General features: G+C 39.1%; 2 protein-coding genes across 3 annotated transcripts in view; both read right to left on the bottom strand.

Annotated features, from left to right (window-relative positions):
• The window catches only part of pcca (propionyl-CoA carboxylase subunit alpha), a 48,693-nt gene extending 39,189 nt beyond the window's left edge, over positions 1–9,504 (bottom strand). The window contains exons 1-5 of one of the 2 annotated variants that reach the window (XM_053615176.1): positions 9,371–9,504; positions 7,050–7,127; positions 5,376–5,423; positions 3,643–3,711; positions 13–126 (exon numbers count right to left, since the gene is read on the bottom strand). In XM_053615176.1, coding sequence (XP_053471151.1) covers positions 13–126; positions 3,643–3,711; positions 5,376–5,423; positions 7,050–7,127; positions 9,371–9,424 — 363 coding nt within the window. In that variant the 5' untranslated portion in view covers positions 9,425–9,504. The remainder of the gene's footprint in view (positions 1–12; positions 127–3,642; positions 3,712–5,375; positions 5,424–7,049; positions 7,128–9,370) is intronic. The other variant, XM_053615175.1, reaches the window with a different exon arrangement.
• Positions 9,505–11,381: 1,877 nt separating this feature from the next.
• On the bottom strand, positions 11,382–14,902 carry zic2b (zic family member 2 (odd-paired homolog, Drosophila) b). The gene is made up of 3 exons (XM_053615527.1): positions 13,011–14,902; positions 12,237–12,400; positions 11,382–12,131 (listed from the first exon to the last, which is right to left on the bottom strand). The coding sequence occupies exons 1-3, from the start codon at positions 13,831–13,833 to the stop codon at positions 11,949–11,951; spliced, it is 1,170 nt and encodes a 389-aa protein (XP_053471502.1). The 5' UTR covers positions 13,834–14,902; the 3' UTR covers positions 11,382–11,948.
• Positions 14,903–17,500: the final 2,598 nt, after the last annotated feature.

Genomic DNA, 17,500 nt, shown 5'->3' with positions numbered 1-17,500 from the left:
ACACACACTCACAGCTTGAGCTCCTGTGTTTCGGACGGCGTCCATGATGGCGTCCATGTTGAGGTAGCTCTTACTGGTCGGGGCTGGGCCTACACACACGGCCTCGTCTGCCATCTTCACGTGAACCTGAAGGAAAACCACAAACACACAGAGACACACAGCCTATTAGGAATCGCGTCTAGGTAATGAAATGACAGACGTCACCCAGGGGAAGCATTAACAACATCAACTGCATCAACAGGAGAGCGTCGGAAAACGCTCACTAACCAGCTGTCGCCTTTCACGCCACTTCACTTAACACGCAAACGCTAGGAAAGAGACGTGGCGGCTCGAGCGCTCGTCACGAGTCGTGCTGCAATTCGGGGTCGAGAGCGATGACCTCTCATGCCTCCCAGGACAGTCGAGTTTTCTCAGCACCAACATGACTGACTTGAGTCGTTAACAGTTATTAAACCCTGCAATGAGCTAGTCTGGGTGTTGGTGCAGTGATAACACTCAACAGGAGGGCATTCGGGCAAGAGCTGGCTGTCAGAGGGGGATGAAGCAGAACTCAGGTGATTACCGGAGATCCTGGTGGGACGTGTTATTAGGAGAAACGCGAGAATTCACTATTGGACTGATAGTGACCTGAATTCCTTGACTGCTGTTGAGATTGGGTAAAAGACATTGTCGAATTTTTCCACCCCGTCCCAGAAAAAGAATAAACAAGACGTCCTCACAGCAACATCTTTTTTGCAATTGTGCATCATCAGATCTACAAGATTGTTCCCACCGTGATGCAGCAAGACGTTCGGTTTAATCTCCTCACATCCTCAATAGCCTCAAGGAGTTCCCCAAGAGCCAGTACTCGGTCCACTTCTGTTTCCTTACTGTATATACAAGCCCAGTTCCAAAAAGGTTGGGACGCTGTGCAAAATGTCAATTAAAACAGAATGCAATGATTTGCTAATCTCATAAACCCGTATGTGATTCACAATAGAACATAGAAAACAAATGTTTAAACTGAGTAAATGTACTATTTTAAGGAAAAAAATAAGGTAATTTTGGATTTGATGGCCTCAACACGTCTCAAAAAAGTTGGGACAGGGGCAACAAAAGGCTGGAAAAGTAAGTGTCACTGAAAAGAAACAGCTGGAGGAACATTTTGCCGCTTATTAGGTTAACTGGCAGCAGGTCAGTAACATGATTGGGTATAAAAAGAGTATCTCAGAGAGGCAGAGTCTCTCAGAAGTAAAGATGGGATGGATTTTGGATGGAATTTGGGTTGTACTACATTTCTAAAGCTCAGTGATCAGATCTCTGCTACGCTGATGACACAGTTTAGCATTGCTTTTTCCTTCATCACACCCCCCCCCCTCCCCTCGAAAAAACACTTAATTAAGTGATTCATTAAGATTAAATGTGGAACATGCAGCTCTGTGGAAACATTAATTAAACTGAGCGAAATAAAGTGCAGTCCAATGCTCTTATATATCCATCATCCTAGTTCAGCAATGTACCTACATTCTGGTTCTGGAGAAAAAGATGCTGATCTTTTGTCACACCACTTGTGATTTTTTATTATTATTTTTTGTCGAGTGCAAATATGATGTGCTACATTAGAAAATTTACTAGAAGAGGCTACACCAAGTTCTCCATGGAAACGAAATTCATTTCCCTCGGCCTGTATTCATGCACGTAACTATTCAACTAGCTCACCCTTTCTCATTTCATTAGCTACCGCTTTGTCCACCTCATAACAGTAAACCGCTCAAACAGGAGTACTGCAGATCTGTCACACCTTCCACATGAATTATTTCAGCTGTTCCCATCAGGTAATCCCTTTCCTCTTCTTCTCAATTACTAACGCAACACCAATTTCTTAAACAAACAAACAAGACTTCTCTCTGTTCACTGCTCAGAAATTGTCCTTTATTTATGTGCTCTTCCAACCATTTCCTCTATCCTTGTATAGTGGTTCAAATATGCTTTTTTTTTTTTTATTATGGCCACAAATCTAACTAGAAGTCTTTCACACTGTGGTCTACCAGCCATCTGCATGGTCAGTGGTTTTTACTGAGCGCTTTAAGCAGGTTCCATGTGTTCTGTCTGTCTCCTGTCCTCATAAGAGCTTCGTTCTTTCGCACCATTTGTCACAATAAACTCTGTTCTCCATCTGGCAGCGAAGGGAAAGTTCACCTTAGGCGGTGCAGGATCGTCCTGAGGCAGGAGGGGACCAGAGTTTCCCTTCCCAACTGCTAACAAACAGGGTAATGAAAATATCTAGAATATATTGGAGATCAGGGCGCATTCATTCAGTCGCGATATCGCAGAAAGATCAGACGAGGAACGAGTAGGTGTTTCCAATATACCCAGTAGTGTGTGTTTTGATAAATGTTTTGAATGGTGTTTTTAAAAAAAAAAAAAAAAAAAAAAAAGAATATGTCATTAGTTTTTGTCAAATGAACATTGGTTGATTTTTAATTATGATCATATATAATCATGTCCGTATTGTGACGCCAATTTGGAAAACCTATGTTCTCTAACAAATAATGAAATTACAGGGAGCAATTAGATACAGGTCAATACGATTTCCCGATCATTTTTGGCCTTTATTGAAATGATTGAGTAGCAATTTATTTTTTATTTGACGATCTGAATGGCAGATGTGAAAGAAACTACGGATTAGTGCAATCACAAACCATACTGGTAATAATAGACTTTTATTCGACTTCTACAGCACCTTTCCTACGTTTAAAACGCAGCTGAAAGTGCTTAACAAACAGAAATAAAGGGGAAAAAAACTGTAGCCAAAAATAATAATAAAACTATTTGTTTTAGACAACATATAAAAAGGATGTAAAAACAGAATATAGAAACATTAAAAGAATATATAAGCAAAGAAAGAAAAAAAAAATGGATCTTTTTACGGATCGATAAGATCCATAAGATCTTTTAATGGATCATAAGTGAAATATGAACTTAAGAAATTCTTTTGAATGATTTTAGAGCTAAAACGAACGGCACATCTTAAATCTGATAGCATATTACAGTATGATAAATAAGTCTATTTAATTGACAAAATGTTACATTTATATCATTATTTAAGTGTGCTTTGATTGGATAACATGACGTGCTGAACATCTTGATGCAAGTCCAAATCCCGCTCAAGTCGAGGGAAGAAACCATGTTTACAAGACAAATAACCGTTAATACACACTTTAATATGGATTACCAACCCCCCCTGACTCACAAAAAGTCCAAAAGACCAACCCTAAAGCCAGCAAATATGGACTTCTAACCCAAACTCCACTCGTATGCGTATCAGCCGCTCCCCTGCCGTTCTGTTTAAGGAGATCTTTATTTAAAAGCTCTTTAGAAGCATCCAATCAAATGCACAACGTCACTCCATCCCCCCCTTCTTTTACCATCAAACCACGTCCCCTCCCCCGGTTTGGATTCAGACAGCAGGGGGGACAGCCTGGACTTTGTGTGAAAAAGCCTTCGCATGCATATGGAGGAGGGGGATGAGTGACAGCCATCAGTCACGGGGGTGGAAAACAGCGAGCGGATGGAGGGAGCACAGCACAGCACCTTCCCTGCCTGACTTTAACAACTTTAACACTTGACTTTAACTAAAACTGCTTTGTACGAGTCACTCACCGCGCTCGAGTCTACGTCACTGTGCACAGCGACTGTCCTGATCCCCATCTTCTTACAGGTTTTAATCACCTGAGGGTGAGACAAGGAGTTGAAGGAGTTAAGAGATAGTGGTGTACTGAGATTTTGTTAGAAGGAAGTGCAAACATTGAGTAACTGTAACATCTGGGTTGTGATTCAAAACATGTTCCTGTTGCCTTTTGGGGGGGGGGGGGGGAGGTAGAGCATCTAAAACACATATATAATGGATGTGAAATATAAAATCGGAATGTTCAATATTTTGTTATGGTACATGCTTCAAAATACCAACCAATCCATCATAGAAAAGTATTTTTAGAGCGTTTACTTTTCATTATATACATATATATGTACATACAGTGTGTGTACCCCTTGTAGAATCTGCAAAATCTTAATACTTTTAACAAAATAAGATTGATCATAAAAATCCCATATTATTTTTATTTAGTACTGTCCTGAATAAGCTATTTCACAGAACAGATGTTTATATATAGTCCACAAGACAAGAATAATAGCTGAATTTATAACAATTACCCAGTTCAAAAGTTTACACACCCTTGATTCTTAATACCGTGTGTTGTTACCTGGATGATCAACGACTGTGTTTATGTTTTGTGATAGTTCTTCATGAGTCCCTTGTTTGTCTTGAGCAGTTAAACTGCCCACTGTTCTTCAGAAAAATCCTCCAGGTCCTGCACATTCTTTCTTTTCCAGCATCTTCTGCATATTTGAGCCTTTTCCAACAGAGAATATATGATGTCGAGATCCATCTATTCACACTGAGGATGACTGAGGGACTCGTACACGACTATTACAAAAGGTGCAAACGAAGGCAACACGATACATTAAGAGCAAGGGGGGGGGGGTGTAAACTTTTGAACAGGATGATCAGTGTAAATTGTTATTATTTTGTCTTCTGGGAGACATGTAAATACCTTATTTAGCTTCTGAAAGGCAATACTAAATGGGAAAAAAAGGATCTTTAAACAAAATAATAACAATTTATACTGATCACTCTTGGTTTGAGCCCTGGGTTTCACCTGTGAAGAATGGTTTGTTGTTAAAAAGGATAAACCAACATGAAGACCAGAGAGCTCTCTATGGGAGAAAAACAAGCCATTTTGTAACTGAGAAAAGAGGGAAAATCTATCAGCGCCACTACACAAGCATTGGGAATAGCCCTTTTTTTCCACTGCCGTTTCAGTGAGTTGAAACTTCTGTTACACAATTCAAATCGTTTCTGTTATTATTCTTGAATAAAAATAAAGATGTACTGTGTAGTATAAATCAACGAAACTAAAAATCATATTCAAATTGTGTTCATTTGCTGCTTTGAAAACCCTTTTCCTCTTCAGCTCATATAAAGGCTATAAACATATCACAATCTGACACGAAGGGTGTAGAGGTGCAGCGTCCGTGAGTGCTTGTTAGGGTTTATATTACTTTGCACTGCAAAACAAAACGCATTTATTCCACAGCATTTTGTAAGTGTGTGTTAGTGAAATGTTGTGTTACAGGTTTGGGGACAGAACTGGATACAACGCATACGTACAAAATCAATCGATGATGAAATTCAGCTCCCGGAATAAAACGATGCATTCTTTATGAATTTCCGTTCAGACGGACTGTTGAAGTGACCCCACACCTGTAAACGCCCGAGGAGCTCAACAACACACACTTTCCTTCTGAGAATTCACACACAAACACACTCCACTTACCCTGCAGGCGATCTCTCCTCTGTTTGCAATGAGGATCTTATCAAAGGTCTGCAGGAAGAAAGCCAGAACACAGAGCGATTAGGACTTTCGTTGTGACAACAAGTCATTTGCCCACGTGTGTGTGTGCGTGTGTGTGTGTGTGTGTGTGTGTGTGTGTAAGTGAATACTTTCTCTTCACCATACTGTATCTTAATGAATATAAATTTGAACGTTTGTAATATCCAATCTTGTTACTTTAACACTAATGAGAAACAGATCAATCACAAAATAAATACAATTAATCAATCTATCCAACTATTAGACTCTCCTCTATCCATCCATTCATCCACCTATCAATATACCACTCTATCCATATCCAAACCGTGGTCCATCTCTCTATTCACCCATCCGTTTACCTATTCGTTTCAATTCAACTATGTAACTATACATCCCTCTATCCATCCAGCCTACCTATTCATCCATTCCATCAGTCCATCTGCCGATCCATTCATCCATCCATCTCTCAATCTGTCAAACCTCCTGCGCATCCATGTAGGTATCCATCCATCTATCCATTCAACTTTTCTAATTATACATCCAACCATCCCATCTAGTCATGTATCCAACAATCAAATCCATCCACTCATTCATGCATGTACAGTATGTATCCATCTATCATTCTATTCAAATATTTAACTATACATCACTCCATCCATCCATACAGCCTATCTATTCCTCTATCGATATAATCCAATCATGCATCTATGAATCTATCCATCCACTGTCCCGACTATGTGTTCATCCACCTACCTATTTATGTATCCAGTTCAAGCATGTTTCCATCTATCCATCCACCTGTAAATTCAACTATTTTTATACATCCCTCTATCCACCATCTATCCAACCAATCTATGCAGCTATTCACCAATACATCCATGTATGCACGTATCCATCTATCATCCATTCATGTATCCCAACATCAATCCTACAATCTATCCATTTCATCAGTCCATCTGCCAATCCATCCATCCACCTACACATTTATCTATCCATCCATCTAACCACCAACGCATTCATCCATCTATCAGTGCATTCGACTAGGTTTAACTCTACATCCCTCCATCCAATCCAATATATATATTTATCTTTTCATGTATTCATTAATATTGCTATTGCCAACCATTAATCCATCCATCTATTCATCCATCAAATCAGTACATTGGTATTTATACTAGTTCCAGTCTACAGTGCAATCACATTTTGGGTTTAGTTACAAATCCAGGCCACTTAGTACATTCCACTAATCTGAGCTGTGTGTTATAACCTCCTGAGTAAACATAACACCACACACACACACACACAGGATTCCAGCAGTGTTACTCCACAGTAAGCAGAAATGTGTATTGCATTCCTAAGTCTGTACCAAATGTACCATCCCTCTCCCTCTCTCTCTCTCAGCCTCTGGGCACTGGCTGTTTGAAGGAGGCAGATCAAAGCACCAAGATGCTGCCATGTTTGTATTGGAGACTGGGCAGCTGGAGATCTTCGTCTCCCATGAACCCGTGCCATGAGGGAGTGCTCATATGTCCTCAACGCCGGTTTTCCCCGCCCATTTATTCACATATATACACACATACACGTGATAAAAACTGATTCTGAGTCTCTGATAAATGTAGCAGAGGTTCTGAAGCTCACCTTCTCGCTGGGGTCATACACAGTGGAGTAGTAGGCATGGCGGCTTATGAGCCAGCACGTGGGCCGCAGAGAGGCGTGCTGAAACAGACAAGTTATTTTAACCAGTCAGCACTGCAATATGTACATTACAGGAAACCAAATTAGGCAAATTAATCATCTAGAGACGCCTCTTAAACATTTGTTTTTTTCCTTCACGCCAAGTATAGCCAATGAGCCGAGGCTAATGCTGGCGAAATGAAGACGTAAAATCAGTATTAACATCATAATACATTCCTATCACCAGGTGTCACTTTAACAAGCAAACGATTGGATGTTAAGATTCAGCTTTAGCATTAATTGTCCCTACTAATTTCCCACGCTTTCCTTGTTAAATACTTAGTTGGTTTCTTAAATCTCAAATAAACACCACCCCAGGGTATCCAGTTTAGTTAAGAAAACTAATACTGCAATCCCTTCAGGATTTTGTGATCTCAGAAATTAACGCAAAAATCAAGAAAACTCCACAATATTCGGAGGAGTTTGCAATTTTCCTAAATTACCGCAAATTTTCCACAGATTTGGGCCAAGACGCGTCATGTGACGTCATCACGACGCGCGTTCAGCCAAAGCACTCTTCGATTCACGCGAGTCGAACATGAGTACACCTAAAAGGTCTCATTTACTAACAAACTTCACAGCGAAAGACCACGCAAAACAATTTCCTGCGATTTCATCAATTCAAAACAAATAAAGCACAAAAAAACTCACAGCCACAGCAAAATCAATCTCAGCGAAATCCTGTACAAATTTATATTGTGATAATGACGAGTATCGTAATGTGATATTCCCACTTTATACCACAGCGCTATTAAATTCTCAAATCGGATTGGTCAGAAGGTGTCAGTTAGGTTTCTATAACAGCGGCTCAGACAGCAGCGCCGGCTTTAATCCAAATCTAAGGTATATATTAATGCGCTCATACTAATACTTTACTGTTTCCATAGTAACATCTTTTTCACAGGGACTTGTATGGAGGACAATCTACACAAGTGCTGATCAAAAAAAACACATTTTTAAAACGTTGTTATTTAACAAAAAGAAAAACATTTCATCGTTGATGTGGCGAAGATTTCTCTAAGGGGTCTTGTGTCTCAAGTTTCCCGCCATGAGAAAGTCCTCAGTTTTCAGGTTCCTCAGGAACATAACCTGTGTTTTATTTTTTTATTTTTTTTGTCTTATTAACATCAAGAAAGAGAAAAAGTGAGGCTGGTGACAAAAGGACTGCTTATAGCTGCTATGACATATATGATAACCAGGAACTAACTAACAACGCTGCCGTTTTATAAGAGGAATACTTTGTGTCGAGCTGCATGGCGACACCCCGTCTTGGATTATATGCTATAACAGCACGTCCTGTTGTGTTTTATTCCTTACATATTGCCCATTTTAAGTCTTACCGACATGTTTGACACCAAACATGTCACAGATGAACGATTACATTTGGGGCAAGAGGGCGGGAAATTGCTCACAGTTCAATTTGTGTTATATCACAACCACTATAGAATTATAAACACTGTTCTGTATTTTATTCCCAATAAACGCTGACCCTAGATCAGAACTTCTCATATACTGTAATGAATAACAGAATACTGATCCAGGGCGTGATCTTAAAAGCTAGCTGTAAGTAGGAGGGTAAAAAATGTAATATAATATACAGTGTAAATAAAAGTGCTTGCGTGTAGGTGTGTGCACTATGATGGACCTCATTTCGGTCACGTGATGTGGAAAGTTTAAATAAGGACAGCTAGTTAAACAAGGCGGACAAGGTTATTATGGAGCCAAAGACAACTGAACATTAACTAACGTTGATTTGAGTTCGTGTTCAATTTCTGAACATGCTGAAAAGCCCTCCAGTCTCTCAGCAGGAAGCTTTGACACTTTAGATACACCAGCTGCTATTTAAACAATGCGGCTGCATTTAAACCCTACTTCCGGAAACTAAACTATATAAATATCTGGTAAATGCAATCCACATTTTTGAAGGACTTGTGCTGAGACACTGAATAACGACTGAATACCAAATACCTTCGTGTTATACACACATAGTGCACTACGTACGTCACAGAACCCATCCCGTCATAGCTTTTGAAGTGCACTTGAACAGGGTTAAAAGTGGTATTTGGGATTCAGCCTATCACTCAGCTCAACTCGCTAACCAGTTTCTCTGCGACACCGTGACGTCGTATTATTGAAAATAGACATTTTTATGAATTTACAAACCCGTGCTTTCACTATCACGTGTGTGCGTCTGTGTTTTACAAAAATGAGGACGACACTCTCACCTTTACGGCGTGTAAAACCCTTTGAAAGGTTGGCTTTATCCTGTAAGCCGCCATGATGACCGGTGCGTGAGGTTACTGCGCATGCGCACCGCAAAGACTTACCCAGCGCTTGGAGGTGTTTTCCCTTTCAGCCAATCACAATGCAGATATACATATCCACAAATAACCCCAAATCATACTAATATTCTTTATTCAATTCATTTCGATTCAATTTTATTTGTATAGCGCTTTTTAACAAGGGACCTTGTCACAAAGCAGTTTTCAGACATTTATCAATTCTGTCAATTTTAAATGTATCCCTACATTTATCCCTATGAGCAAGCCAGAGGTGTCCATGACAACGATGAAGATGATGATGATGATGATTTACATCCACAAAAAATACCATTTTATATGAAATCACAATGCATATGTTTTATATCCACAAATAATACTAACATTCTAATACTAATATATAACATTTTATTAGGCTATATGCAGATATTTAAAATCCACTCATAATACTAATATTTTATGCTATTCTGATATTTTATATCAAATCATAATATTAATTGTCATAATAAATAAGCTTAAGTTAGAAGCCATATGCACATTACTGTTAAAATCCGTGTAACAGGTCCCTGTTAAATAAATAAATAAACAAACAAACAAATAAATAGATTTTCTACAGTTATACTGCTGGGATTTATATACATTGTATTACAGGTTTTAGGATGTAATGTGTGTTGAAAAAGATCATGATCAAGTGCAATTTATTAAGCTAAATATCTGTTTCACCTGATTGTGAATAAATATATATAGGTGTGATTTTTTATTTATTTACTTGTTTGCAGCATGGTGTGTTAAAGATTAATAGAGTAACGTACAAACTTACCAATTCTGTACAAATATATTTTTTGTACATATATAATAAATTAAGGACCTATTAAGACTCCTTTGGATGAACTGATATATTTGGTAGAAACTTCTGATCAGAATGTTGTGAGTTCAAATCCCAGCACCACCAAGCTGTACTGCTGGGCCCTGGAGCAAGGCCCATTGACCCTCAGTTGAATAAAAAATGTGATAATTGTAAGTCACTCTGGATAAGGGCGTCTTCCAAATACCGTCTGATTTACAACATAAAACCGATTTTCAACATAAAATCTTCAAGTATGTTTACATTTACATTACATTTATTCACTTAGCAGACGCTTTTATCCAAAGCGACTTCCAAATGAGAAAAATACAAGCAGAGAACAATACAAGAAGTGCTACCATATGAGATCTATTAATTGAATTCCAGAAGAAGCAAAGTGCAGAGTAGAGGTGTAAGTGCTTTTTTTTTTTTTTTTTTAATTATGAGTTTGTTAGGTGTTCACAGAAGAGGTGGGTCTTTAGCTGTTTTTTGAAGATGGTGAGAGATTCTGCGGTCCGGATTGAGATTGGAAGTGCATTCCACCACTGAGGAACATTTAGTGTGAATGTTCTTGCTTATTTGTTAAAATATGTTTTATTTGTTAAAACATATATCATCAGTCATTTGAAACACAAAATAATGTTATTTAATGTCACCTTTCTTTAAATATAAGTTGTGAAAAATATTGTACAAACTTTTAAATATAACACTGTAATTTCCAACTGAATTTTAATTCGTCACTGTTGTACGTTTTACTTTTAGGAGTATTAACTATTTTACATTACAAAATTATTACAAGTCTTAAAACATATGATGTGATATAATAAATATTGGACACTATTTATTAGCTGTTTTCCAGAAAATATTTGTCTTTTAAAGTGCATGTTATAGGCTATGTTTTTAAATGTCGAGGTCATGTTTTATGTATATGATTTCAATAAGAAAATTCTATAGGCCGAATATGGAAGATTAACAATTCATAAACTAAGTAGAATAAATATATAATAATAATAAATAATAATAAATAAATTATAATAAATAATAAAAATAATAACAATAATAAAGGAACAAGTGTCCATTGTTCTTTATAGTTATAAAATTCTGGGAAGGTTTGTGTGTGTGTGAGACTGAAGCCTTCAGTCAACTCTTCATTGCACATAATAAAGACACAAACAGCCACGTAGACATTATTAGAGAAAAACAAATATTTATTTCTTTATATGAGAAATACATCCTTCATTGTTTATAATACACAGCGGAGAATAGTATTTTTTTCACAGTGCAATACTGATTTTTAAAAAAAAAAAAAACGATAAACCTTCATTTATTTTATATATACATTTCACTCTGAGAAGAGTCAGAGATTTTACAGTGAACATTTTAAATCGACAGAAATTGAGTTCCGTGTTGTGGAAAAGGGGATTGTTCCAGTGAGTGGAGGAATAGAGGGAGGAACGTGGGGTATCATCACAGGACGCATTAAAAACATTAAAGTGTGACCAGGCAATGGAGCCTGTAATTGTCCATAACATCACTGTACGTGATTATTTTATAAACAATATTACTATGTTTTAGAGGATTGTCTACATTGCTGATCACCGAAGTCTTGCTGCGTCCCAAACCGTGCCATTATACCCTTCTTGACACTTTTGGCCACAACCTATGAGAAGTTCATGGTTCCTAAACGTACCACTCGCTGAAGTTGGATGCTATGCTGCTGTGACTGCTGCTGTTCAGCACGGCGGAGTCTGGAGACATGGTGGTGCTCTGAGTCTCTGAACACGGCGAAACCAAACTGGACGACTCGTAACCGGAACTTCCGGTCGGCGAGGACTCGTTCACTGGACTCTGCTCGTCGTGAACCTGTAGAAGAAACCGCAGTGACATTAGAGACGGCTTGATAAGAATTTATAAGGCTAATAGTGTGTACGGCATGACAGACAGCTGTGTGCATCTTGTCTAACTCACTTTCATGTGCTTCCGCAGAGAGCTGGGATGAGTGTACGACTTGTCGCACAGTTTGCACAAGTACGGCTTGTCGGATGTGTGCACGTGCATGTGCTTTTTCCTATCGCTGCTGTTGGCGAAGCGTCTGTCACAGCCGTCAAACTCGCACAGAAACGGCTTCTCGCCTGGATAACAAATGATAACAAAAATGGGTTCAATCTGGTCAGCTGAAGAAATAACATGCGAATAGGCTAACAGTCCTGAACCACACCCCACCCCACCCCACCCCCCCCCCCCGAACCCATGCACCCTGAGCCCGCATTTTATTGCCAGCACTCAGCCCACAATAAAAATAAAAAAAAGCACAATTCACACCTACTTCCTATCTTTAGACCTGCTATACCGCACATACATGTAAACACAACAGCGCCATCACGTAACCATGGAAATGGAGTATTAACACGTCCTCTCGCGCTTATTGATGACCGGAAAACCGCGCAAGTCAAAAGCTTGTGAAGTGGCTCTGATTACATGTGTATACACTCAATGACGTGGAAAGTAATGGAAATGATTCAAGATGCAAATGGTAATCGTAAACAGGAAATAACTTAATGAGTACAGAGGCATATTTCACGCAAATTGCAATGAGGGGGGAAAAAAAAGCTTGATTCTATGCGTCACTGCAGTTGCAAATAAATAAACAATCAAATAAATAAATAAAAACAACATGATGTACAATAAAGACTAATCATGATGTGGAGATATGAATATCATAGACTGGAATGGCGTATTCACCTGTATGCGTTCTCTTGTGTATTTTCAGGTTCTCAGAGCGCGCAAACACTTTGCCGCATCCCGGGAACGGACACGCAAAGGGCTTCTCCCCTGTGTGCACGCGAATGTGGTTCACCAGTTTGTATTTGGCTTTGAAGGCCTTTCCCTCTCGAGGGCATTCTTCCCAAAAGCACACGTGGTTGCATTGCTCAGGTCCGCCGACGTGCTCCGCGGAGACGTGCGCAACCAGCTCGTGCATGGTGCCGAAGGTTCTGCCGCAGCGGCGCTTCTCGCGATCCGGTTCGAGCCACTTGCACACGAGCTCCTGCTTGACGCACTGCTGCCGCACGTAGCGGAAGAAGGCTGCCGGGTGATGGTGATGCGCAGCTGCTACGTTCAAGCCGTACTGGCCGTACGGGTCTGGACGCGCGTTGGACACCTGGTGGTGGTATTGGTCCGGCCGTGCGAACAGCGCGTTGTTGGTTGAGCTGTGCTGCTCGTGGAAGCCGGGGAATAGTAGATGACTCTGCGCGTCCGCGTGTGAGGGATGAAGCGCTCCGGTCGCCGGGCTGAAGAGGCCACGCTCTGGATCTGCAAAGCCGCGTCCGCGCAACAGGAATTCTCGGGCCGAGCCGAACGCGGAGCCTCCGTATGAGGCGCCCAGAGCCGCGTAGCCTGAAGCCTGCGTCCCGAAGGCCGCCCCCTGACCCGGAGACACCTCACCGTGGCTCAGCTTGAAGGCGCCCACATGCGCCGCTTCAGCAAAACTCGCGTCCCTGTCGTGTGACTCACCCGCGTGGTGATGCCGGGCGAATGGACCCAGGTGACCCGCGTCCAGTAACATCGCTGCTGACTTCTGGCTTTCTCAGCAGAAACGCGGTGCCTAAAAGAACTCCGTGCGTAAAAATCAACTCAAAAAAGCAAATCAAAACGAAGCCTGAATGACCCAACAAATATCTGCTCAAATTTTGACCTACACATTAAAGTTTGCTTTAAAATCCTAACAAACTGAACAAGTCCCCTTGGTAGAGGTTTACAGTCGAACACACAACCTGATGCGCAAATAAAAAAGAGAGCCTGAACACTCTCATTCTCCCATCTGTCCGTAAATGTGCTACTTTTTCGGTTTTGGCTGTGTTTATCTCCCTCCTCGCTCCCCCACGCCCCCTTTACTACAGAAGCCCCGCTGCGATCCGATTGGCTGCTCTGAAACCCTAATCCGACACTCTCGTCCAATCAGACGCCAAGTCAGCGTGACTAATACTTGCTCACTGTTGCTCAGCGTTTGCTGCCCCAGTGGTACTGTAGGACTGTGATTTTAGATGGGGTTTTAGTGGCGTTTACAAACGAAAGACCAGCATTTGTTGATGCTAATATAATATCTAGGTATGAATAGCTGTGTGTTTGGTTTGCGTGTGTTTATCTGTAATCCTGAGAATGGTAATCCTGAGAATCCTGTAATAGAGATTTATTTATTAAAAAAAAAAAAAAAAAAGGCATACGAGGTGGAAATGTGTAAAAGTAAAACGTACATTCTTTATTCAGGCGGATATCTGGAGTATAGTATAAATGTGGTGGCACAGGATGTGCACATGCATCACCAGATTGCAACCTAGAGTCTCAGAAATAATAATAATAATAATAATAATAATAATAATAATAATAATAATAATAATAATAAGTTTGTTGCTAGGGTTACGCACGCATCTGGACAGCTTCAGCCTCTCAACCAGCAAAAAAAAACAAACAAACAAACTAGGTTATGTGATACAAACATCAATAGACAGCACAGGTTCACGAGGTGTATCCCAGCCCTTCTGTGTGCTTTTTTTTTATTCTTACTTTCCAAAAACATTTAATACAGCCGATTAGAGTTTTTTTTTGTTGTTGTTGTTTTGGCAGTTGAGCAGAAACCCGAGCCACAGCTGGAGTCCCGCGCGCGCTGCTGATGTTGACCTTGAGGTGTTTATCGCTGTAATGAACCTGAACACTGCAGTGAGTTCCCGCTTACTGTGTTCACATGTGCCATGCAGTATGGGCTTAAAGGTGTGCAAAGAGGTTTCCCTGTGTAGTAGCTTCCATGGTTTGAAAAAGGATGCGAATGTGTGGGGGACCCTGTGCTGCAAAAATAAAGAAGCACAGTGTTTAATGTCAAACAGAAAGAAAAACAAAAAACACTGTTATAAACCTCAAACATTCGAGGAGTCACATGCCTGATTCGAGCACAATGCTGCACTAATGGCTTATCATTTCTCCATCCTTTTTTTCCCCTTTATTTTTTACTATGGCTTATTTAGCCGTTTAAGTAAAACGAACTAGTGACTAAAGATAATAAATGTTTTTCTTGTCTTTTAAAGCAGATATAGGCTAGTTTAATTCAGACATGCTAATTCGTATCTTTGTAAGAAAATAGTAGGCATAGATAGACCAGATAGATAGATAGATTATCTATGCATACTATGCCTACTACTGCCTACTACATAGATAAATAGATAGATAGATAGATAGATAGATAGATAGATGGATGGGTGTTTTGTCACAGCAGTAAAACGAAGCAATTAAAAAAAAGAAATCATTACAGACACTTAACTAAATAATTAAGTAATAATGGTTTGTTTATCTCTTAGAATCTCGATGTAAATTAGTATTTTAAGTTAGGCTATTTTTTATTTAACATTATGGATATCAAATTCAAGTAGGCTAAGCATAGCTAAAATAGCTAATTTACCACGACTTTATTTTCCGTAGCCTATCAGCATAGTTTCTTGGGGGGGGGGGGGGGGGGGGGGGTGTTCCCCCCAAACTGACTTTGAGATAAGTTTTGAAGTTTAAAACTGAAATTTCATGATTTAACTCAGTGAACGAATTATCATTACCTAGGCTATAACTTTCAGTGTAAACATTAAGATAACACTTTTTAAGGCACTTGTTTGTTTGCTAGCTGTTTATTTACCACACGTTAGCCAAATTAAACATTGGTTTTGGCTTTAGCAAAAAAGGGATATTATCCGAAAGCTTTTTTTTTTTAATTCTTTATCGTGAGGTAAATCGTTTTAATCACAAAACTGATTTAGTGGTAAAATAAAATAAAATAAAAGTCTGCTAATATGCTAATAGAGTGTAATACGTACTAGCTAATCCTTTGTAGGATAATAACCAGCTAGTAAATATATTTGCTAGAGGCTATATTTTATTTTATTTTATTTTTAAAATGGATTATGCGGATTTGTCAAGTAAATGAAAAATAATTTTCAATGAACAGTCTGGTTGTAGTAAAAACAAAAAATACGGCTAATGAGTCATAATAAATAGAGGTCACGGGTTTATGAGCGATTTAAAATATGTAATGACCTGTTAGCATTGTTGTTGTTTTTTCTTTTTAAATACTGATGTGAATTTGCCAAGTGTTCGTTAATTAAATGGCACTTATAAAGATGACTCTTAATTAGTAGCCTATAGGATGCGTTTCTTATAAGCACCACTCTGGACTAAACATTTGTACAGGACACACTATCTTCCTCCTTCCGCTTGTCTCTTCACAAAACTTCCTCCGAAAACCAACAGTTTTTGTCGGGTTTGTTTGGACAAGAGCTCTCTCGGCTCTGGACAGAGGAAGGCAGGAGACCTGAGCTCGCAGTAAACAGGCGCAGGCGCGCGCTTTGAAGTGAACCGGTATTATGCGGTCGGATGCCACTCGGTTGCCCTGGTGACGGCGGTGATTCGGTGACTCTTTTTTTTTTTTTGCCCTCTCTACAATAAAGTTAACCCAAACCCGTGGGCAGAGTTTTCCTTTAAACGTCTATAATGCTCAGACTCTCAGACGCCACATGCAATGAAAAAAAAAAATCATCAATGTCAGTTTGTTGAAAAGAAACCAGAGTGTCTCGTTTTCTCACCTTTTAACGACCCCGGACATTTTTAACATTCTTCAGGACAGCACTATTAGTCTCACTAAATAACGGATATAACAGTTATATAGAAATAACTTAAATAGAATAACTGTCATAATCTGGATGCAATAAAAAATGAATGAATGAATGAATGAATAAATAAATAAAATAAAACAAAAATAACAGTATAAACATCAATAGCCTAAATCTGACCATGAACACTACAATATTACAAGAGATTGAACAAAACATAATTATAGATTCATTTATAGCTTAAAAAAATTAATACCTTATGATCCATCTGAACATTTTGTTCATTTTAATACACCTGTTTCATTAAACTAATTACCCAGAATACACCACAAACCTGTTATTTTGTCTAGCATGTTTCCCCCATGACTCAACTATTCCTATGAAATACATATTTATTAATCATTATTATTATTATCATTATTATTATTATCATTATTATTATCATTATTATTATTATTACTGTACATGTGAACATAACTGTGTTGTGGCTTATTTTGTTGGATTGTTTGATGTGTAAAGCGCTCCAACTTCTGTTGTTTTGTTCTAAATAAAGGTTGACTTGACTAGACTTGATTGAATGCGTTAGGC

Source organism: Ictalurus furcatus, chromosome 26 (genome assembly GCF_023375685.1).
Source record: "Ictalurus furcatus strain D&B chromosome 26, Billie_1.0, whole genome shotgun sequence".
Classification (NCBI taxonomy): Eukaryota; Metazoa; Chordata; class Actinopteri; order Siluriformes; family Ictaluridae; genus Ictalurus; species Ictalurus furcatus.
The sequence above is the reverse complement of the archived record's forward strand: the minus strand, read 5'-3'. Positions and strand labels throughout refer to the sequence as shown.

Coding starts and splice junctions, on each gene's coding strand:
- zic2b (XM_053615527.1), bottom strand. CDS start 13,833: ATGTTACTGGACGCGGGTCACCTGGGTCCATTCGCCCGGCATCACCAC. Junction 12,401..13,010: donor ACACAAGAGAACGCATACAG/GTGAATACGCCA, acceptor TTTGTTATCCAG/GCGAGAAGCCGTTTCTGTGC. Junction 12,132..12,236: donor CTCTGCGGAAGCACATGAAA/GTGAGTTAGACA, acceptor TTTCTTCTACAG/GTTCACGACGAGCAGAGTCC.